Raw genomic sequence first — 25,770 nt, forward strand, 5'->3', positions numbered from 1 at the left:
AAACGATTATCTCGAACCACGTTACTCCCCACACCACCGTTCCACGTAGAACAACATTTCTTTTCTTTTTCCCTCGCTTGGTCCTTCATCCTCCGATGAACACGCAACCTCTCGATCGATCCACGATTTCACGGAATAATTTTAAAGTGTGACCTTTAAATCGTGAGATTTGTCTCGGCACGTGTCTCGCGTCTAGTGATGAGATCAGACTGCGAGATAAGAAGAAGCATACACTTTATACAGAGCGGAAAGTAATTTCGAGTAATCTCGATTTCATGACTAGTCGCGCATTTATGCATCTCGAAACAAATCTCATTTCGTTCGAGGATCTTTAACCCTCTTACACGTGCAACCATATTTAATTCTTATAATGAAATTTCGTAATCGAAGTGGTTCGTTCATATTTCTCGTGATTTTTCGAAAACTCAAAACTTTGATTTTCAAAAACTTATCATACATATCGGAAAATTAAGACTATCTCGACACAAATTTCTTCTTGATCGATCCTGAATGAAACAACATGCCTTTTCCCCTTTTTGCTCGCATCGTTAGAAAGTAACCAAGCACGCCGACAACGAGTGTTGGAGTTGTTCGAGAAAACTCGTCGAACCCTTCGTTCAAAGTGAGACCGAGGGGGGGATGAGACACAGAAATCACAGGGGCGAGGGGTTAGCCGAAGAGTCTCGCTAGAGCTAGAGGGTCTCCAGGAGGTTCTGGACGAGGAGGGCGGGGGCGGTCACACGTGCCTTCCCCTTTCTCGACTGTCTACAGGTACGTACGTTGCAACGTGGCGCCCGCTCAAGCTGCTCCGACTTGTTGCTGTCCTGCTCGAGCTGCACTGACACACTGGCGACACGCGGTGTCGAACAGCCGCCCTCCTGCAACAGACAATTCGACATGTTTGAAGGGGAGCAGTGACGTTTACTCGCCCCGTCGAGCGTACACAAGCTGGAAACACGCGTCGAGGGTGCTTAGATCGTGAATCGTGGCTAATCAACCCCGCATGCGGATCAACGCCTTTGACTTTTGTGCGATCGAACCCGGATATTTTTATTCGGTTGCTCGAGGACAATTAATGGATTACAAATCGTGGACAGGATATCAATATCGAGTATTTTTGGAATTGCGAAATTTTGAAAATTTTGGACAGAGAAAATTGAAAATTTTGGTTTTTGGGTTGTTCGCAAAAATTAGTTATTTTAAAACTTCGAAAGTTTTATTCGGTAGATTCGAAATGTGAAGGATGAATCTGGCGATTTTATGGTAAATTTAAAAGTTCTAAAAGGAAGTGGATTTTGAGCTATTATTCGACGAGAATATAAATTTATAAAGATAGTAGAAACAAAATTGTTCTTCTTACAGAGGAATCGATTTTGTATTCAATATTATTTCGAATTTATCTTTTTGTAATCGTGTTTGTATTGTTTCTTTGAATATTATAAAAAAGTTTGTCGTAACATAACATATTATATCTTTTTAAATCAAGAAATAAAAAGATATACATGATCTTGGTGATATATAAAAATATCATGTTAATTTATAGAAATACTATTATTATGTTCGAAATCAAGTTCCTTCAAACGAAAAAATTGTAACAAAACATACAAATACGTGTCTTAACAAAGAAAATTATTTTAATCTATTATTAAACAAATTCCTTCTCGTCTAAATTTTACCATTCACATCTCTTTACCCAACGGAATTACTCTTCATCGATCACATTTCCAACAATTTAATAATCCGCCGAAGTCACTTCGCTAAACCAGAGAAGAAAAGAAAAGTGAGGAAAAGCGATAGATAGAATCTATAACGACAGGAATAAAAAGGGAAGGGATATCCGTCGAACGATCAATGGGAAACATTTTATCGAGAAAAATAAGGGAAGAAAATATAATATGGGGGAAATGGAAGAGACATCGATTCGAAGTGGCCAAGTTTCTACGAGTTGAATCGTTAACGACTGGAACGAATCGTTCCGTGAATGGGCGCGTTAGACGGCCGGGGTGGAATACGAAAGGGGATGGAAAGAAATAGAGGATGGAAAGAAAGAGGGGCGAATCTATTTAATTAGAATTATAGCGATACGAGGTGACCGAGGAATCTCAATTAATCTTCGAAGGAGTTTAAGAGGGCGGAAGTGTGGACTCGCGGTATCCGGTTCTCCGCAGACTAATTTGTTCCATTACCTTTACTGGAACAGGAAAGAGCCCTCTTATGCAACTCGAACGCGAAATGAGGCGGATGTCGCCGAAAGAATGGCGGAAACATTGAAACGAGAGGGATCAAAGAGAAAGGGTGATAGAGTGGGATCAACGTCGAGCGATTTGGAAACTTAATAGAAGTATATATGATATTGTGTAGCCTTGTGTCATTTCACAATCGATATTACTCTGCGTTGAAAACGAGAGAACTAATGATATTACGAATCGAAAGTTTTACAATTTAGCAGTTTAACAGGATGGAAGCAAGTGTTTATTAATTATTGTTATAACTCGATATTATATTGTGATGGGTTGGTAATGTAGTTGTTTCATTAATTCCGTTGTACAGACAACTACGTTGTTTTATGGAGAGATATAACACGTATGTATACATTTGTACGATGAAACAAATGGATAATGGTTTTACTTATACTAATGGAATATAGGGATAGGGAAATGAATATGTTGTATTTTATACCTGAGTGTATTGAATTAAACAAAATAAGTAACTAATTGATTTACGTAATTAATTTAACAGCACGAAGGAGGAAATTTTATATATTTGTCCATATGATATAAAAATTCGTATAATGATACATTTATATTTTAATAATTTAAATTTTTCTTCACGATTCAAATAATGAATAATTCTAATTAACATTTCTAAATGTTTTGAAACCTATTTATTTTTCCTTACCTTTTATTTATTTAAAAGAAAGGAAACACGTGAAACATTGTAATCTTGGGGAAAGATGTTAAATATTTTGATTAAAGAAGAGAACAACTTTATTATACGATATAATCTGTTTTCAGTGTTACATTTATTCAAAATTTATTAATTCTTTATTTGAGTATGAAGAAAAAAATTACTGACCGACAAGCAGATATTTCCTTGATGCTGATGCGCACGACGACGAGATTCACTTTGCAACTGCCACGCGCGTATGTAAAGATCACCGCGATATACCAAGCCGCCTCTTTTCGCTCGTAACATCAGGTGCCATCTGAAACGTAAATATGCAAAATATATTTCAATCTGCTCCAAATACGATCAAATTTAAAACGATCTCTTCACGCGCGACAATAAATATTCGGCACATTATTTATGAGATCACCAAATTTCCCATATTTCTAGGATTATTGTCGTTATTTGATATATTGGACACAAGAAAATATTTTAAATTGAAAGAAATTATTTAATATATCATTTATGGTTACATTTTACATGTAGATCTCAAACGTAGATGTTATTTAGTATAAATCAATCGAGGAAAATTTCAAAAAATTTCAAATTACATATATAGAATAAAAAAAATAAAATAACAGTATTCAATATTCGAGAATTTAACATAATTAATTTGTATAAAATATTTTTTTAAAATATTTTAAAATAATTTAAATTCAAGTTTAAAATATCTATATCTTTCCGATTATGAATATACTTAATCATGAATTAATCCTGATGTTTGTATAAAATTATAATATATCTTCTTCTCGATTCCTTTCTCCACAAAGAAGAAAGAGAACAATATAATTTATGTTCGTGCAGAAATAAAAGAGCCTTTATTCATTTTTCCGATTTTCGAAAAAAGAGAAACTATAAACAAGAAATTTCTCAACGAGATCCATGGATGATGATGATGATAAAAAGAAGAAACATACGTTTCAGACGCGAAATAAATTGCCATAAGATTGCAAGTCATGCTCGCGTACACGATGATGGAGTTTCTGACGAGCGTTTACACCCTCTCGATAAAAATAAATTCGTAAATGACACACCCTTTTCACGCGTCACTTCCGCGCGCGGGGGTTCATTCTCTTTTTTCGCGGCCGAGCGGCGTGTTTACGAGGCGGAAAAGAGGGTGAATATCAGGAGTCAATAGTCGAGAGCGCCAGGGAGGAAGCGCGATTCTTTATCACATAGTTTGCTCGCAACATTAACCTGGAACTCTTGATACTTTCTATAGCCGAGGACGAGTTATAAGAGAGAAAACGAAGATTATTTAAAATCTAGACCCTGTTGCGTCCACAAATTATTAAGCTATAGCTATTACAACGAAGAATAGATCTTTATATGTTTTGTTTATAAATTCGATTATAAGAATTTTTTAATCTTCATCCAAAAATTAATCGTTCGGAACTTTGGATAAAAATTTATTTATAATAATATTCTGTAATTAATTTTTAGAAATAGAAATTCACAGGGATATTCTTTTGTCGTGATATAATCAAGCATTCTTTTTTTTTTTTTCATCTTTGTGTAGTGGTTCATTTTAGATATCACTATCTTTCTCATCTTCTTAAAATCATACATACGAGCAATCTTATATTAATAAATAATCTGTAGATTTCGTTTTGTAATTATTTATTATTATGATTGAAATATAAATATCAATCATCACTTCATTAATTTCAAGAATTAATAAACAATAAGTAAGAAATCCTTCAAACAAGATAGAAATTCAGGAGAATCGAAAGACAGAATTACATCACGAGGATTTTATCATATAAAATTTGGCAAATCGGAGTAAAATTTCTCAAAAAACTTGTCTCTTGCTAAACGATTCAGAGATGACTTCCTGGATGGTTCACGATAATTTTCATCGAATCTTCGAATTTTTTCGAGCGTTTCATGTCGTACATTCGTGACATTTCATAAGGAAATAAAAGGCAATGTGTTCCAGGTTTCCTCGTACCATTAATTCCCACCTCCTCCTCGTTTGTTCTCTTCAACCTCTCAGCCGCCTTTTGCACATTGTTACCAAGTAATTGTTCATTGCTAATATAAATATCCAAATTGCTTGATTGTTTCGTTACATTACAATAACGTTGCAACACAAATTCTTCTCGTCTGGACGTCGCTCCAGTAGAAAAAGTTGCTCGTCTTTCGATATCGCGTCTCAGAAACGTCGAACAGAGGAAAAAAAAAAGCTAACAGCGACGATCAGAGTGGTTACAGCACACAGTGAGGGGTACAGGAAGGGTCGTTGGGCGGGGAACAGAAACGCGTGTCCAAATTCCCACGTGGCGACGTTCCAGAATTCTCGCAGGGGGGAGGGAGGNAAAATATCATCAAAAATAAACTTGCTAAATTTTCTCCTGTAACGATATTCAAATATTTTTACTTCGAATTAGCAATTAAGCATCTTCGAAACAGATAGCAGACGTGAATCAAAATTCGAGGATCAACGCGAAATAAATATAGTAGTAGAACGGCGATCGTAACGAAGTGGTAACGTGTAGGTTTCGTTAGATCAAACGATATCGGCCATTTTGCAGCGCAGCGGATGAAAAAACACGATTCTTCATGAATTATAAAATTTCCATTTACCGATAAAAGCTGCGTTCCGATGTAACACGAGTGATTGAGTGCGAGATGATGAGAGTGGTGAACTGCACGAGAAAGAAAAAAAGAAGAGAACAGTGTAGGTATTAAAGGAATAGAGAAAGATCATAAATGAGAAGAAAGAGAATAGAATTGCTAAATAATATCGTGTTCTTCTGTTATGCAGAAGTAGTAATTACATTGATTCTATTTTCGATTTTCTGTATTTTGTTGTTTTGTCAATCGTGTGGGATTAATAACAATCCAATAATAAATTAAAACATTGAAGAAATATTGTTTTTGTGGAGTTTCACTTGAATTGTTGTTACTCTACCATTCTCTTATATTATGTATAAGTCGTTCAATAATTTCCTCATTTTTCTCTAAAAAATTTATTTAATATTAATAATAAATATTATTCATATTGAAACTATCAAAAATTTAGAATCACCGATTCTTTATTGAAATTTAAACTTGTTATTGGAAAATCTATTTCGTAGAATTTTAGTGTTACGCGTGTATGGAAAATACTTTGGAAGAATTTTTTTTCCAGTTTTTTCTCGAAGAACAGAATTTCGTAAATAAATTTTCCAAAAAATCTGCTCGCGTGAATATGTGCACATGCGATTTCAGGCTCGGCAGGACGAAAATACAGAATCGGAGGTAGCGTCAGTAAATTCCCGATTTATCAGCCCGACGAGCGCTTAACGCAACGGTGACGACGTTATCGTTGCCTATGGAATCATCCTCTGACACGGTGGCTTTCCTCGGAATTTATACGTTTAAAAAAGTCACGATACAAAGAGGAAGTTGCACGTCCAACTGGAAAAGCTTACGCCGCTTCTGGATCACATTCTGATTTATATTCAAAATATAAATCTATAGATATTTCGTTGCTTTAACAGTTAAATATTTATATATATTTCAGCATTTTTGATAGTTCGTTTTTCTGGATTTTATTTCAGTATAAATAATTAGTATTAAATTGTAATTAATGTTTCCTCGTTTCATATATATTTCAAAGTAATTCGAATTTCTCAATAAATAATAAATATTTAAATACGAGAAAATAATATATATATATATTATTTTTCCAGAACAATGAACAATTGTTTATTGTTTGTTCTACTTAAAAATTTTAATATATCCAGTTTGTGTTTTATTATTTTAAGTGTATTCTTTAAAAATATTATTATTCTATTCTCGTGTTATTCTCAAATTTATGAGAAATATCATTCATTAAAAAACAATTGAATCCAAAATAATTCATTTATAAATAAATATTTTATTGTAAATTATTAGTATTAATAATTACATTTGAAAAATCTTGATTCAATTAACATTTCGACGTATTCGATTCTATCACGAATATTCCTCTAAAAAGAATTTTTTTAAATTCGTAAATAAGAGGATTTCAAAAAAATGTTTGAAAACGTCGAACTAATATTTATTAGTTTTTTAATTTATCAGATAGTAAAATCACTTATGTACACGGCAACATAGATAAACACCAGTCATATTTTTGATAGATATATCAAAATCAATTTTGATCTCATAACGCATTAATTCAGCACAGAAATGCATCTCCGATCGATACTGAATGTTTTTGACTGATTGCTAATATATAATTCTCGCTAGAACAGAAATTTTTTTCACGTGAAAATGGATTCATCAAATTTCCCTGCAAAATTTACAAATGCAAAAATTTTATATCTCGGCATAAAAGCATCGTGGTTTCATATTTCTAAAATTTCATGATATATCATGTAAATTATAATAAAATTTTATCATAGAAAGAATAATAGACTTCAGCGAAATTCAAATGTATATAAATTACAATTTTTAAAGTTTTTGTGATTTTACATTACTACGATTTATATATTTTTTTTTTTTACGAAGGAATAAATAAAAATATATGTATTTTTGAAAATGCATATATTTTTGAAAATCTATCCAATTTATTTCAGTATTATGTTTACTTTGAATTTTATTTTCGAAATAAATAACGTATAAAATATTAAATTTTAATTCTAGAAATAATCCTAATTTGTATTAAATTATTACTAAATTTTTTCATCAGTTAAATTATCATTAAAAATGATGAAAAAATTTTTACATTACGTTATATAAACACAGTTAAAAGCTGAATGATGAAGTGTTTATATTACCTTTTCATTTGGAAGTATAAAATAAATATAAATATATAAAATAAATATCGAATATTTAAATGAAAATTCGATTATACATTAAACAATATAAATAAATTTTTTTAGTAATTTAATTCCACATCGTAGAGAGTGAGAAAATAAATTAGCTCATGCTATACAATAAATCTGAAACAGTAGCTGTATATTCGAAGCGTAAATGGAATCTGGAACCAATCAATGAAAACCACCAACGATTTATGAGAAGTTAATCTGACACTTGTGCAGTCACTGCAAAAAGGAATCCAATCTACTGTGTATGGAAAAATATAAATAAAATATAAAAATTTCGGTAACGTATCAAATTTATAACAATTCGACTATATTTCTAGTTTATATTAAATACTTTCATTATATTCAATCGTGTTTTTAATCGTGTCTTCTTCATTGAAAAACATGTCTTATATTATATTACTTTTCAAATATTTCATTCTTTCGATAATAGTGGATTTTTTTATCCAGTTGTGATATGATGAAAAATATAAAAATGCTCATATCGAAAAGAAAATCGGATATTTGAAAAACTTTCCATATTTCTTAGACCTGTGACGCCATCTACTGATATAGGAAATCCCTAACACCTAACCTCTCCTTAAATTTATCAAAAATAATTAATAAGTCGATACTTTTAGTATTAATTTTTTTCTTAACATCATAATAATGATTTTTATATTATTCCACTAACTATCCCTTCATCTCTACATTGGGTAGAGAAATTTCTTTAACACAGTTCGGTGATAAGCATCGTTTAAGCGCAAGTTGCGTAATGATTTACGCGTGCGATGATTTGTATTATATACAACAGAGGGCTCATGGTTAAACGTTGACCAGTTCCACACTTCTTCTCTGATGAATAATTCATTCGCATGAATAATTCATGAGCCGAATGTAGTGAACAATGAAACGGTCGAAAATGCGGTGTAAGATTTGACAAATTTATCGTTTTACGGTTTATTTACAAACGTACGTCATCGTGTGGTGGTTAGAGGCGCAATCTACTTAAACAATCAATATTTTCCAGATTCAATATACATCAATCTCAAATGAATAAATTCTATGAATAAATTCGTCGTATTTTTATTATTATTATTATTATTATTATTATTATTATTATTATTGCACGTCGAAATACTTTTGATTTTCTTCAATAGGAAAAATTACTTGATTGAAATTGACTGATTGTTATTATCACACTTTTAAAATGAACAATTTTGCTCGAAAATGAATTTAGATAAATTTGAATTTTAAAGAGAATTGTTTTATTCATCCCAACATTATTGGATGAAACGGGGCGAGGACGATTACTTCATAGGCTTGCTCTTCTTTAAAGATGTCCCTCGAATATGTATGTATTGTAGGGATAATGTTTATTCGTGAAGATATTTCCTTTGCAAATTTATTCTGGAATTTTTGATCGTCCCTAAAAGAAATTCATCGATGAAAGTCTTCAGAAATTTATTCTGGGATAGATAGAGTTCTTTTAACGTGTGCAAAAGAAATTCGTTGAATAAAAAATCCGTCCTCATTTATATTCTTCTGTAAATTATATTAAAATTATTCTAAATATACACGATATAATAAAATTCGTTTCAATTTATTTTCTTTGAAAAAGAAAAAAAATATCCATTAAAATATATTTTTAAAATTAAAAAATTAATTCAAGTTGTTATTTTATCCTTATCTTATAGAGATAATATCATCTATTATTATTACTATATACATTTTATATATTATAGAAATTCTTCTTCATTTTATCATTTAGTTTGATAGTTAGAATTTCAGTTTAATAAGTCTTAAATCTTTTTAAATAGCAAATAATACAACAAATTAAAAGTAATATCCAAAAATATCATCTATAATCACAACTGAAATAAAAATATTTCAGAAATTAAATAAATAAGATCAAATTTACTTGACGAAGAAGATACTGTTCATCAAATATATCTAATAAAATTTCTGCAGAATACATTCAACACCCAGAATACATCAAGACACTCGAAATTCCCGAGTACAGGGAACAATAAATTCGTTCGTGCAATCCTCTAATCAAGACGCACACAACCTTTAATCACTGTACCAGAAATTTTCAAACGAGGATTATCCTATTATCAATACGTGGCTCGATTCTTTGAAAAAGGTGACGGGCTAAACGAAACATTGGCGAGATAAATCAGTAAAAAATCTCTCTCTGTCTCTCGACCGTTCTTCCAACGGTGATTAAGTTGATACTAATGAAAAAGATCTCTCGTAACTATCAACTGGACACAAACTGCACGCGCCGTTCCCTCTAATATAGACTTCCACGGCCAGAAAACAAAGAGGCAGACTATTGTAATTACTCTGTTCCACGAAAACTCGCATGCATACGCACACAGAGGTGGAGGAACGCGCGAAATGATTCTTCCACCGTTGTACGCTATCCGTTCGCACCCCTTTCGAAACCTTCCGCCACCCCAACGCTGCTCATACCAACTCTGCGGTCTGCATGGCAGATTTATATTTGCATTTAAAATCTGCACGCTGTGGCACATCTGTCAAACGGTGCATATTGAAATCTTCACGCGTGTAGTGGTAGTTACACCGATGGCGTAGGTGTTGCCAATTTGGTTCGCTCTCTTTTTCTCTCTCTCTCTCTTTTCCCCGTCACTTTTCGCGTTGTTTCTCCAAAATTTAACCCCTCGACTCGTCCACCCTGGACCATTTATGGGCCAGCCGGTTGACCACGCCTATGTCACACCGCGATATTGTACCAGGCTCGAGCAATTCTTGTATGGCTCCAAACCCATCCCGTCGGGGACGGCCCATTATGACTGTAATTTTTGCACGCGTTGCGATGTTAAACCTCGATTGCACCGCGGCTTTTTGGCCGTTCGAGGAGAAAGGAAATAAAGTTGAAAGGTTTGTAAACGTTGGCTGATGGTACGAACGTGTTTCTGTACCTCGTGTACACACGTGGACAATGGAATTTACAGTTTTTTTGAATTGTGATTGAAGGATTTCGTGAATAATATCATGAAATTATATGTATCGCGATTTAAAAAGTTTGTGATTAAATATTTTTGTATTTATCTTATAAATTCATGTATTATTATATTGTTTTATATTTTTAAAAGTGAACTATATTTTCATTTGCCAGTCTTACTATACAGTTTTTAAATCGTACTAAAAACCAACGTTCGTAAAATTCTTTGTATCTACATATATATTCATCATGGTTAATCAATTTCTAATGATTAATCATTCACTAAAACTGTACATATTACTATCAAATATTGGTCAATCACACGGTTGACACGAGAACCATCCCGTGAAATGATTAAACTGGATGGGAACGAAATTTTTCATCGATCTAAATCAAACATCTAGGTTTTCAACGTCAATCAACAATCCATAAAAACCCACTAATTGAACGATGCTCGTTCCTCATCCTATCTCTGATTCCAAAAAAAAAAAAAAAAAAAAAAAGGAAGTCAACGATATATCCTCTCTGCAATCCTCTGAATTCATTCGCTGGAAAACTGACTGACGCGTTGGCCTTTTATCGATCGCGAAATCCGGAATCATAATTTCGGTCAGCAAGAAAGAATTGATTCTGCGTGATTGCAAAAAACACGATTCGTCGCCGGAAAATTTATACCGTGGCTTTTTTTAAAGATGCTATTTGCGCGAGAATTGAATGCAATTAGCGATGGATTCGAGTGTATCGCGAGTAAATTTGAACATTGACCAAATTTGTATTTTCTTATTCGAGTATTTCAAAGAAAGAAGAAAATATATTTCCAAATAGATTTGAAACTTAATATTTAATATACTTAATAAATATTCGTTCAAAATTACCATTGTGAAAATTAAATACTCAGCAAATTGTTATACACATGGTAAAGTGAAGTTCTTTTTATCGAATTTTAGATTTATAAGTATCTTTATATTTATCATTAATACTCGAGAAAAGATAGAAAAGAAGAGTGAAAATCGATGTCGACACAAGTATCGACTATTGTAATTCTGTGTTCGGACATACGTATATGCGCGTGAAAGTAGAGGGTTGGAAAACTGAGCAAACGACACGATTGTCATTCAAGGATGAAAGTTTGTCGTCAACTTTGGAGAGTTGAAGTTGCTAAACTGTTCTGAGGATTTGTTTGAGCGCTTATAAGTGGCTATATCGTGGAATTTTTCAGCGAAGAGAGATCAAAGAGGTTCTCAAGATTTCGTTTACTTTTGCTAATTTGTCCTTGAGAATTGAGGCTGAGCGACGATGGCAAATTATCGTTTAATATTTTTTTTTTTTTTTTTTTTGACAGTAAAGACTTAATATACGATTTAATTTATTCGAAAAATCTGTTTATATATGTTTTGCATACAATTTTTAATAACTGTATGCAAAATTCAGAATGATTGAATTGTGATTACTAATGTAATCTGTACTTGAAGAAATAGAATGGAAATTACATTATGAATTAAGTAATGTTATAAGTGGAATTTGTTGTCAAATTTTTGATTGATATCATAAATTGAAATATCATTCGATTAAATTAACTTAAGATTAACAATGAGACGAAAAATATCCTTAATTATAATTGTCAGCTCATCAATGTCCAATTAAGAATGACAGAAATTTAAGAAAAAAGAAATTAAGAAATATTAATTTTTATAATCTCTTTCTCATTTCTATATAATCTATCATTTTCAAACATTAATTATGAATATCAAAAATTAAATAATTCATGAAGTATTAGATATTAGAATGTCATTTCTCAATCTGAAAATAACAATTATAATTTTCAAGGAACAAATGCTCAAGATGATACAATTCTTAACCTGAGATGAGATTAAACTTAGTTAAAACACTTTTATTCAGCTTTAATCAAAATTCAACGTTCGAATAACGTATAATCAACCTCTTTCATCTCTTTTCCTCTTTCAAACTCGTTCACCATTATTTAATTTACCAATTTACACATTTGCAACAACGAAAATTGCAAAAATCGCAATTGCAAAAAGATATTGGTTACATTCACTCACCTGGTGATGAGTTGATGCACCCTTGGCCACTGACCCCGCGACCTCAGTATCCTGACCGTTCCCAGAAGCGACGATCTGTGCGAGGGCGAGATCTCCATGGCTTTGAGATAGTACTTGAGGGAGGGCAGCCATTTGCCTGAAGAGACGAACGACGATTTGGCGTGAGTATAAAGCGGTGGTCGTTACGCGGCCAGAGTTTAGATGTTGTTTCCTCTACTTTAAACTACTTTAACCCCGTACTTTGGACCGTCGCGACGGGAACCGTCGGCCTTTATCCCATTTTAAGCCATTTAGCCGTTCCACCACTGTCACTTACCATTCTGGTACAGCCACGAAGCATATTCCGTGAGATGGTCGGGGCTTCGTGGTTGTAGTCGAACAACGTGTCGCAAAAGTGCGCCCGCTGTTGGACCGGTTGCCAACCTCGCCAGGACCAGATAGGCTGGTGTGTACGCTGGATCCAAAGATACGCATTTTTGCAGCATCCGTATACACTCCTCTGTCCTGTTCGTTTTCCTGGAAAACAAAATCATATTATTTTATTGATTTAATAAAGGTGATGACACTTTGTGTTTGTTAGAAATCGAAATGAATATTCATAGATATATATTTAGTGGCGAAAAATGGAACATCGGTGACGTTCAAAATATAAAAGGAAAAAATATAGAAATTCTTAAGTTCTATAGGTTAGGATCAATATCGGGTTACGTTAAATTTTTAATGGAACCAATAATGGATCGCGAAATGAAGACTCTATGTTACTCAATATAGTTATACTCAAGTACATAGTGGCTTTATAACGTACCAAATATTATATTATAAATAGGCTACAGTTCCTATTGGAAATAAATATCAATTTAAGTATATTTTGAGCTTATAATTTAAAAGTAACAATTTCAGAGAATAAATTATGACATAGTATTAGATTTAATTAAAATAATTAAGTGTTACTCAAAATACAGGAAATTTAGCAGAAAATTTAATAATGTTATTCAACTTAATTTGTACAAATTTGTACAATGATACGATGTTGATAATAATATAATACAATAAAGTTATTAATAAAAATTTCATACTTAATTTTTTTAATATAAAAATTAGCACATACATAGGTTAATTTTGTAAATGGGAGAATTATGCAACTCGTTTGTAATGATTTATTATCAATTATATTTCAGACATGTTTCAACTGTATTAACTATGACAACCTATTCCAATCATGTGTGACGATCATTCTCGCGAACTGTAACATGATTACAATCAAGATATGAATGTCTGTACTTGCTTTTAACGCATTATGGGCATCCCTGTACATCATTGTACATTCTGCGTGTTTCACCGTTCCGTGAAATGCCACTATCCATGACGCTAATTTCGCGTGAACTGGTTAATGCAATTTTCTCTAAATGACCAGCAGATTCCAAATGACCTAATAACATCTCCGTGCTACTTGATCAAATTACATGAAATGGTAAAATATGATGTTCATTTCGAAGAATAGAAAATTATCTTATTTTTTAACTAAATATCAATATACTTGATTATTTTAATATTGTCAGGAAAAGAGGTGGTATAATCAAAGTAATTGATTTTCATAAAATTCTGGTATAATTTATATGATATTAATTTTATTTTGAAAGGTATAACGTATATGTATATACGTTATATTATTATTGCATGTATTAATTATTAATTATTGGTTATAAAAAATAATTAAATTTGGTTCGCGTGGGATTCAAGCGAATGAAAAATGACGTGTGGTTTCAGTGATTTTCGATGATTGAAAAGCGTAAACAAAATCATTAATATAATATTTTATAATTATGATTAATATTATATTCTAGCAGGAACATTTTTCTTGTAAACATTTCTCCTATAATTATACGAATAATCATTTTAAAAAATATTGTCCGTCTGTAAATCAATGATGATGAAGAAAAACAATAATAAATAAACAAGATAAAAAAATTATAATATCGACCTAATTTTATTAAATCATTTTTTAATGATTTCAAAACAATTTAAAATTATCAATTACAATTTAAAAACAAAATGTTGATTCTCCCATTTCATTCGCAACGACTTGCAACAATCAATTAACCCACTACTCAAATCCTCATTGCTGGCAAACTGAGAAACTAGTTTCACCGTTATCGGTGAAACTACATACTTATCAATGATCTGCGAACGAGCTCGTTTCATCAAGACTTCGAATCCCGTGATACGGTTCATAAGCTTGGTAATCCGCAGGCCACGCTTCCGAGGATTTAACGGCGTAAAATTCCTTCGCGTTGGAAGGGCGAAAAATTTATGGACGTTGTTTTCCCTTCACACAGCCGGAACCAGACGAAAATAGGGTACAGGAGGGAGAGGCGGCATCTAGTGGACGAACTATGGCGGGCGTACGCACGCACGCCTCGCCCCCACCGTCAATTAAACTTTAATTTATCAGGCAGGAGGCGTTAATTAAAGTTTAATTTTGACCACGCCGCCAGAATTACCTTGCCACGCTAAATTTATCGCGGCGCATGTACTTCGGTATACCATTGCCTCGATATATCATTAATAAAGTGGAACGGCGGTGGATTTGGAATTCTTCTCGTAATTTTGTCCGCTCCGCGCGACGGGGGACTTCATTAGACCTCGGGGCATTCGCTCGAATTATCCTAGATTTTAACTTGTTGTTGCTGTTGTTTTAGCCGATGCGTCTGTCTCGGTTTATTTCTTGCTCAAACGGATTAGTTACGCTTTGTAAAATATAGATAATATAACGTTTTACGGAGAAATTAAGTTAATCTGAAAAGTCTCGATTTTGACGAAGCTTGCATATGAAGCATTGAATGGACCTTTTTTCTTGGAAAATCTCTTTGGAAACACGAAATCCATTTTTGAATCCTTCAAATATCGATATTGAAATTGGTGAAGAGACGCGAGCGAGAATTTGATGCGAATGTCGATCATCGAATATCACAAACGAAATATAAGAAATTGTTTTAATCATATGGATACGTAAAGATTGAAACTAGCATATTGTCGTCAAAGAAAATAGCAAAATAAAGAAAAAAAGCTGAAAGAAAGCATAAACTTTCCATTTATCTAATTAATAATAACAGAAAAATTAAACTTGAATTTGTCAAGCAGAAGAATATCACGAATATATATTTTTCAAACGTGTATAATTAAAAATGAACTCTATTCCAATCAATTATTGATGAAATCATTTCAACTATTAAAAGAAAATAGATGATAGAGAAATATTCCACATTTAACTTAATTTGTCGTTAAATTTAATATTTTTCTTTCTTTTTTTTTTTTGACAAACTGACCTGTAAAGCTGGCCAAGATTGTAATGAGCGTTCACGTGGCCCGGTTGAGCGTGTATTGCTGCCAAAAAGTGTTGCTCCGCTTGATCGCCCACCGTGAGTGTTCCGAGGTTGTTATGCGCACTGGCGTACGTCGGCCACAGCCTGTAATCAAATAAACGCCGCTTATTTACAAAGTGATTAACGATTCGGAGGAACACGGGTGCGTTGCCATGCATTTAATTGTAGAGGAGGGGTAATTCCGTTTTCCCTTCCCTGCCCCACATATGTGCTCGTGTAATAACCGGCAATAGAGCCGATCATTGGAACAATTTTCATTCTTTTTTTCAGTGCAAATTTGCCAAGTATCGTGAAAATATTCCCAAATATATATACGCAACGGTAAACACGCGAGGGATTATAGGGATGGTAATCTGGAATCGAGTTCTCGTTTTGTCGTAACGGGAAGTAAAATTACTGTGTGTTGGAGAAGCAACACTGGATTTTCATTGATTTTGCACGAATATTACGGGTAATCGTTTCGTGCAATTGTTTCACAATTTTTTGTTTTTGATAGGAGAACTATCAGGAAAACTTTACCATAAAATAAGTTCAAATAATAAAATTAAAAATTATCTACTATTAAATCATCGTATCATGTTATTCATTAAAAAGCGTTCTCTAGATAGATTATTAATACGTATTAATCGATAACATATAATAGATAAGATATTCCATCAATTATACGAATAACACAAAAGATGGTGTAAAATTAATTGTCAACTTAAAACCATTATTAACTTGATAAATCGGAATCATATTCATCTGAATTATCCCTTGCCCTAATCGGTAATATCAGGTTGGCTATGTATTATCATAAAATAATAAAATTATCTATTAAATCATCGTATCGTGTTATTCATTGAAAAGCGTTCTCTAGATAGATTATTAATACGTATTAATCGATAACATACAATAGATAAGATATTCCATCAATTATACGAATAACACAAAAGATGGTGTAAAATTAATTGTCAACTTAAAACCATTATTAACTTGATAAATCAGAATCATATTCATCTGAATTATCCCTTGACCTAATCGGTAATATCAGGTTGGCTATGTATCGTTACATAGTGGATTGCTCACATCAACCATTCTGTTTGACCAGGTAATTCCCAAACAACGTGAGAGCGATGTTTTCGGTAGGACAAACCGTAGCAGCTGGTTAATTAACACAGCCAACCGACGGCTTGTGCGCGGCCAAGGTGCAAATGGCTAACGAGCCTCCACCATCGGCCACGCTCGATAAGAGATAGCATCGTGCGAAGTTTCTGGCCACTCCAACGAAATTGCCTCCAACTTCCCGGCTGAAAGGGAGAAAACTATCGGTGGGGGAGGGAGGTGCACTCTGAACCATAGAGACAAAGACGAAACAGCGAACTCTCTGCTTTCAATCTCGCGGATTGAGGATTCGAGGGCGTATACGTGGTATGCGTGTATGTGTATGTATGTGTGTGTATATACACACGTGTGTGGAAATGGCACCGTGGTGGAATAAAAGGCGAACTTGGAATGGCGTGAAAGGTGAATTAGGTAGTTCTTTCGAGCGAAACGATTCGACTCTTCTCCTGTGGACAGGATATTACGTTTCATGAAAACTCCCTCTCGAAAATTTCCTTTATTACTGGACGCCCATACGGTCGACTGGATTTCTAGAAATGGATATCTATTTCTTACAATATTAATTATCGTGGTTTAATTATCGTGTCGAATGGATGAGGAAATTAAAACGGCATTCTTCTTTTTCTCTAGAGTGACTGATCAAGATTTGTTGTGAACAGTTTCAAAGAATTTTAATTTTAACAAAAATACCATCAGTCGATTGAAATTAGTCGTCTCGTGTAAGAATTTTTAATTTAATCATTTTGATCCAATTATCTATTGCATGCATTATTCCAAAAGATGTTTCATACGAAACTTGTATTTCAAGGGGAAATGTCTTTTAAATTTATCATAATATCTGCTTATTCCTCTATCCTTTTTCTATTATTATACGATATATATATATACACATGTAGATGTGTACGTAGATGTGTACAAGAAAATATATGTACAACAATGGCCGGTATTTAAGAGCGGAATTCCACTCTTACTTAATTCCACCGCACCCACTGCCCCTCTCCCCCAATCCAATTTAGAAGTAATGTAGTTAGCGAAAATGTATTACGGTGGGAACGCGTTCTGACAAAACTTTCTTAACTTTCTGACGAGGAACGTATATTCCGACAGTCTGATTCTTCGAAGCAACGCAATTCGGTTCAACATAACGCGAGGATTATAGAACAATATTATATTTCCGTGGTGGGTGGTGGGAACGACACGATCTCGTCGTGAACTCGATTTTTCAACGAAACTTCATGGAAACTGAATTAAACTTTCTTATCGAAATAAAGAATATTCCACGGCTAAACAATCGCCGGGAAAAACGAAAGAAGGAGAATGGTCGTTCTTGTCCTCAACGTCAATTGTCTTATAATTTTTAAGAAGCACAACTTTGCCTTGTTATTTAACGTCTCTTCGTTTTGAATCGAAAAAAAAAAGAAATTTAATTTTATTTCGAAATTAACTGTTATTACTTTAATGGAAATTAACTTGGATTAGAAGTTTAATTATTTTTGTCTCTGTTTATGGAATGTAGGTTATTTCATGTTATGATTCATTAGAAGAAGAAACAGCTATGTGTTGAAACGCACTTCGTTTTAGTTTGTTAATGATTATATTTGTTAATATCTATCTGTTTCAATTTCTCGTTCAAAAGTGGAATTTTCTATATTTATATAATCCCTTTTTATCCCTTAAAAAAAGTAGAATAAAAATTTAATTGCATGCTTCTGGAATACTCTGTACTTAATAATTTTCTTTTGAAAATTGAATAATTATTTAAAATTTATTTAGAAATCGTATCGTAAAGAAATAATATAAATAAAATTTAATAGATTAAAGTTTATCAAAATATTATACATTTTTCAAAGTATACATAACTTTTTCAAATATTTTTCAATTATTTATTTACTCAATAAAATACAAGAAATTCGATTTTAATTATTCCTTGTCATGCACAATATTCTTTTTTTAAATAAATCAATTGATGAAAAACCGATTATAATATACTTAACTAATTCGAAGCTCTACATTGATAATAAATGTTATTAACGGAATAATATTAAATATTATTTGATGAAACGTTTAATCATTAAATATTGAAGAATTTAACACATTTGTAAAATCAGTGATTTCATATGCAACAATAATACGATGATTTATTTATTTGTGTCTCTTTAGAGAAACAAATAATGCAATCACACGAACATAATGTAGTTCAAACTCAATTAAATCACCTCTACAATGATGTACAGAGCGTTTCAGAAAAGAAGAAGAGAAAATTTCTGTATACAGAAATAAGTCGAGGAAATAAAATTTTTTCTTTTAAAAAGTTAGTTTTCAAAAATTCGAATTTAAAAATTCATCGAATATTTGATTACTTCTCTACCCTAATCATTCAATCTTAATTTTTTCCAATAAATAAGTTTTCACAATTTCATATAGATCTTTCAAGAAATTTCTATTCCACATTCAATCCTTCTCTTCTTCTCACACTTCCCACAAATAATTAATTTTCTCCAATTCAAAATTATATTATTACAATTATATTGTCATTTTCAAATTTCATTCGCTCAAAAACGAAGCCTTAAACGACAAAATCCTTTCTCTCCTTTTCGATTTAATTTTTACGCGTAGAGTCAACCCCTTTCGAGTCACTTGTTTTGAGAAATCCTGTACAATAGAACGTTCGCAGTCGGTAAAATAAGCACACCCCCCATAATGAAGCGTTACCTTAAAGCGATCTTGGAGCAACGATACATAATTACAAAGCGTAGGAAGCCGCGAACAGGTATAGGGTATGGGTAATGGGTCCAAAATGAGACCTCTTTAAATCACCGGCCGCCTTACAAGATTCAAATGATTTAACTCCACGTTGGTAGCCGACATGAAACTTCTGCTGCGTAGTGTACACCTAAATCGCTTCGAAGCATGAAACTCTGCACTTAATAAAATGTCACTCGCACCCTTTCAGTTGCAACCCTTCAACCCGTTGCTCGTAGTCAAGCACAGCTTTCATACGGGGAAAGTGAAATCTGGAGTTCCTTGCTTCCCTGTACAATTTAATTAACGCAATTGTAATTTACGTCGTGTAAATCGTTTTGATTTTCTCGATCTTGTTTATTTTGTTACGTGTAAATTTGACATGTTGGTTGGAGGGAAATGCTTGAATAAAACGAAGACAGATGAAATCAGGAAAAAAAGAAACTTAACAATTCATATTTTACAAGATATAATATAAGTTTTTACAACAGAATAATTTTAAAGTGAAATTTTTTTTGAAATGTATTAACTTTTTTCTAAATTCGATATATATATATATTCCGAGAAATGAAATTATTAGATTATTGATAATCAAAAAAAGAAAAAAAATAGATGTTTGAAATAATAAATCCTTTATTGCAAATAATAACAATGATAAAAAAAATCGAAGTGATAATATTTAATGAAAAAAAAATATTTTTGCAAGTATGAAACAATGAAAGTATAGAAAACATATCTTGTAAATCATGAAATTAATATCAAATAATTATTAATACAAATTAAACCACATATATACTTCCATCTTATTATTATTAAACTCTATCCATTACTTGAAAAAAATCCCTACCTCCTACGCAAAATTGAAGTAAAATAACCTTAAACTTTACGTGTTCCCCCCATCGCATGACATTTGTAACAGCAAATTGACTCAATCGAGACGTCGCACAAATGTCGCTCCCTTATCGGTGTAATATTCGATATTAAGGGTGGCATCGCAACATACGGATCGTAACCACGCGTAATATTGGAAAGAGAGACGGAGAGAAATGTAAAACGGGCATATATACGGGAGGGAAAGGAAAGAATTTCTGGGTATATCTCGAGGATAGTTGTTTCGTAACGACGGAGGGAGGGGAGGGTTTGTCTGCGAGAGCTCAATAAGGGTGCGCGCGTAGGAGATGGGATCATCGTGGCCGCGTGCAAGTTACACACAGCGAAATGAAGAAAGCGGATAAAGGGACGGAGAAAGAAATCCGGCGTGAGTGGATCGGCCAGGGTCGAGAAAGGAAGGGTATAATCCGTACGGCTATTCTATCGAGTCTGTGATGCATGTTCACGTTCCCGCGGTGAATCCGTTTTATTCGACGCGTTTCGGATGATTCGTATGTATATTCCTTCTTTTTTCTCCCCCTCTTTTCTTTGTGCCTCTGTTTTTCTTCTTCTCGTTGTTTTTGCATATTGCGCATATTACGAAGACAGAATTTTTAGAATTAATTTAGAAATAAATAGTACTGGATTGTATCTATAGAATATTATAGTGTGTTATAGTATAAGTATTTAGGATATTAAAATTATCGTGGAATGAGAATCTTTGATGTAGGATTTTTAAGAATATTGATTATGAAATCGAAAAGTAATTCTTCAAGAATATGAAAGTCGATTATGAAGGGAAGTATATAATGTCTTCGGTCGTCGATTATATTGATTTTTGAAATATTTCGAAATACAGGTTTTTTTTCCTTTACCTTTGGACATTGTTCGGGAATTTTTTTCTTCTTGAAAGCTTTAAAAAAGAGATTTATTGCATCGTGAAAATAAAATTGCGCGAAATCCTATTAGTTCTGACGTGAGTTTGACGTGTATATTTTATTTAATCTGTTTATTTTTTCGAAATTCGTAAAGAATAATTAACAAAGTTAGAGAACTCAAAATGGATTTTTCAGATTTATTCAGAATTCTAATTTCTACTAATTTTTTTCATAGTGGAACAGACGAGACGAATTAGACAGATATAGAATCAATTTTTTTCAATAAGAATAACGAAAAAATTAATGGAAAAAAGGAATAATCAGGAAGATACAAGATGTCCTACAATTTTGCACATGATAAATTTTACCAATAGATAATAATAAAATTAAAATAGTGTAACAAAATATTCACAAAAGCATTAATCCTTTGAGATCTAGTTCTTTAGCCTTGAATCAAGACTCAAATAAATAAAAAAAATTTCAAGCAGAAATTTAACTTTCATTGAAAAGTCGTATTGGCAGAAAATGAATTATGCAATAAGAAACTTTTGGCGAGGGATATTGGATTTCTGAACGAATATAGAAGTGTTTGTTGCCAAAAAAAAAAAAATGTGATGAATATTGGATGTGAGGAATATATAAGCGAATATATAAATACCACTATCATTATGGTTTGGAAATATAGAATCATTAGATAAACAAGAGTACTAGAAACATTGAAAATCAAACTATCAGCAACAGTAACATAAAATTATACTATCATAAATTTCGTCGATGAATATCACGAGAATATCAAGGAACGAGCAAACCACATTGCCACATTCCTATAACAATAACTGGATAACCATATCTCTTATTATACACTAGTCAATAATATAAAATAATTTTAGATCGTAGAATGGAAGTAAGCATTATAATTTTCTCAGCGTGCCAATTTATCATGATATATGATTATTGAACGTTTGCGTGGATGTAAGTGGCGAAAATCAATACAATATTAGTATTGGTCGCATTCCATATTTCTTATTTCAAATAAAAATACGTATTTCCAATACTTGGAAAAGAAGTAAGAAACGAGATTGCTTAGAAACGAGATTTGTTTTCAAGGATCAAACGCGATCTTTGGCAAAATGGCGAGAAAGGGCACGGTTGAAATCTATGTACCAAGCGATATACCTGTAGAATTTTACATGGTAATCTTAATGCATCGATGATTCGAAATTCTGAAAGTGTCGCGTATAAATATGAATGTCGATAAACATTAAAATGTCTGATGTAGCTTTCGAATGCGTTATGCATTAGGTTAGTCGATCTAGATCTATGAAATATCGAAAATTTGAAGAGAAAGTATCTGCTTTTACTTAAATCTAATATAAGATAAATTTTTAGGATATATTTAAATTTGGAATAGCTGCGAGAGGTGTAAATAAGATTATCTTTAGAAGAGTTTAAATTTTTTTAATTTTATTAGAGTGGATTATAAGTGAAGAAAAAAAAGGGAATCGAAAATACAATTTTTTTATCCTTGATTTTAATTTTAATTTAAAGATAAAAGGATTTAATTAAATTTTTAGATATCTCTAGCCAAACATCCTGCACGGAAAAAGATTATTTATGAAATCATTATATTATACACTTTTTCCTCTTTCTCGTAATATTGCTTCAAAGGGAACATGTGAGAACTGGAGGGTTTCCGCCCACATACACATTCATATAGTAGAAAGCATTAAAGCTTATCTTACGAAGAAGCGAGTATTTTCATTACGTCTTATCTCTTGACCGCTCTTCGCAAACTCTGCTTTTACGTTTCTCGAAATACTGTATTTCAGTTTTTGAAAACTTGAAGCTCTGTTTTGAAAATATCGCTCAATAAGATCAAAATTATTTCGCTTTCGACTGATTACCGCAGAATTTCAAAAATTGACGATAAGAAGAGAGAAGGGAACCATCATTTCAATGAAGAAACGATCTTCAATTTCTAATAAGTATTTTCGCAAAATGAATATAAAATGGAAACGAATGAAATGCATGAAACGGTTCTTAAAAGCAGTTTGAAAATCGGGAAGGGGGTGTCATTTGAAAGACTTTCTTAATAAGTTCAATTAAAGACGATTAACTACATTTGAAGTGAAAACTTTAGTCAGAATATTCTTTTCACATTTTTCTTCCTTCCCTTTTTTCACTTCCTTTATGGTAAATGGTCAAATATCGTTATTGAAAGCACACTTTTCCATCTGAAAATCTTCTTTCACAGATATTTTTAAGTAATAACTTCATATTTATCAGATCTTTTCAATCAATCTTGCGGAAACTTTTAATCGTGGAAAGGAATTAAAAATGTTTCATTTCCTAAATCCATTTTTGTAATATACTGTGTCCGAGGAAAAAAGATATCGTAAAAGTATTATTTTGAAAAGGAATCCAAATAAATTAGTAAATATAGAAAAATTAAAGTTCAAAATAATTTTTCGAATAAAGAATTCAGTAAACTATGTAAAAAAATTCGTTACATCAAAAGTAATTAAACCATTTGAATTATCTAACCGAGAGTTATATCTAAATGACCGATAAAATATTTTAATTTTTCTCTTCGATAAAACCAGTTTGGTTTCTTTTCAAATAGATATTATCGAAATGCACTTGACTTTCGGGAACATGAAGATTATAAATGAAATAGCGGAACCGAGGAGTCGTAAAACTTTAAGATTCCATCGGTTAATTTAACCTGTTCATTAAACTTCTTCATGATGCGCCTTCCCCATGAAAGATCTTCGAGGCTGGTAGCATGCCCGGGAGAATAACTTGAGATCAAGTTAAGAGAAAATCAATCGGCTGCAGTTCGAAACTTGATGGAAAGTTCGCGCATAGAACACGCGTAGTAAAGAAGTTAAAAAGACACGACAAATTTGTATACTTTTTTTTTTTTTCATAATTTTAAAAACGATTATCTTTATTTAATCCTTAATTATTCATTTATTTCTGTTTGGGAAAGATATTTATTAAAAAAGGACAGTGTATATATCATTTTTTAATCGCGTTCAATATTTCAAAATTTCAAAAGAAATTTGATATCATCTTCCTATTAGGAACTTTATCAAATAAATTATCCAAAGTGAATTATGATATCAATTTATGAATTTCAATTTTGATTGAAAACTGAATGAGATTCGCGTTATAATATTGTTGATCATTTACAATAATGCTCTGTTATATTTCAATTGTATAGAGTACAGAGAGATAGCAAGTAATCACAAACAAGATTTAACGATTTCATATCAATTTTTAAATTTTTATTTAATAACTATTGTTGTATGTTCATCTATTGTTTCACGCAGTATCATGTACTATTGTTATATTTTTTCAATACACACGATCCACGATGTTCACCACTAATGATAATAAATGTTCCTATATTCAGAATGTTAAATGAAATACGAATACGTAACTCCAATAATAAATAGCTATTTTTAAAAGCTTCGTCTTCCTCACTTTTTTCAATTTCGTTAAATAAATGATGCATACAATGTCTTAACAATATTATTTAAAAGCCGTAAGTCTTAATCAGAAGAATTACGAATAAATCAATTAATTTCTTGGCTTCGTTTCATTTTGTGCAAGGTGATAGGTCTTCTGCTTTAGTCGAACGTCTTTATATATTCCGTATGAAAAGGGAAATCCAATGATATGTACGTTTTAAAAAAGTTCGAGTTTAAATTAGATAAGAAGATATATTCGAAAATTAAAGATTATGCTTGATTAATTGTTAATTATAGCGATAATTTTCTTAATTCAAAATTAGTACAAAATACTCAAACAGATTGAAGTTTGTTGGAGGGATGCAATTGGAATGAAAGAAGCCCATATAAGCCTGAGTGAAATAAAATAAATTTTCTAATTTTCTGCATTCAAATCAATATATTTACACTTCTCTTGATGCTCTAATGAACGATACCTTTTTCATAAGTTCTAAAAATTTCTAAAGTTCTAAATTTCTAAAAAAATAAGTTCTAGAAAGCCAATTTCCTACCACTTAACGTA

At 32.0% G+C, this 25,770-nt stretch overlaps 1 protein-coding gene across 1 annotated transcript in view; it reads right to left on the reverse strand.

Moving 5' to 3' along the window:
- Window positions 1-676: 676 nt before the first annotated feature.
- LOC122710560 (protein O-mannosyl-transferase TMTC1-like) overlaps window positions 677-25,770 on the reverse strand; it is a gene marked incomplete at its 5' end in the record, with an annotated part of 114,301 nt that continues 89,207 nt past the window's right edge. Inside the window, 5 exons of the mRNA XM_043928484.1 lie at window positions 677-878; window positions 3,076-3,205; window positions 12,756-12,891; window positions 13,072-13,271; window positions 16,082-16,222. Coding sequence (XP_043784419.1) covers window positions 693-878; window positions 3,076-3,205; window positions 12,756-12,891; window positions 13,072-13,271; window positions 16,082-16,222 — 793 coding nt within the window. The remainder of the gene's footprint in view (window positions 879-3,075; window positions 3,206-12,755; window positions 12,892-13,071; window positions 13,272-16,081; window positions 16,223-25,770) is intronic.

Source organism: Apis laboriosa, unplaced genomic scaffold, assembly GCF_014066325.1.
Source record: "Apis laboriosa isolate Shangri-la unplaced genomic scaffold, ASM1406632v1 scaffold1075_cov153, whole genome shotgun sequence".
Taxonomy (NCBI): Eukaryota; Metazoa; Arthropoda; class Insecta; order Hymenoptera; family Apidae; genus Apis; species Apis laboriosa.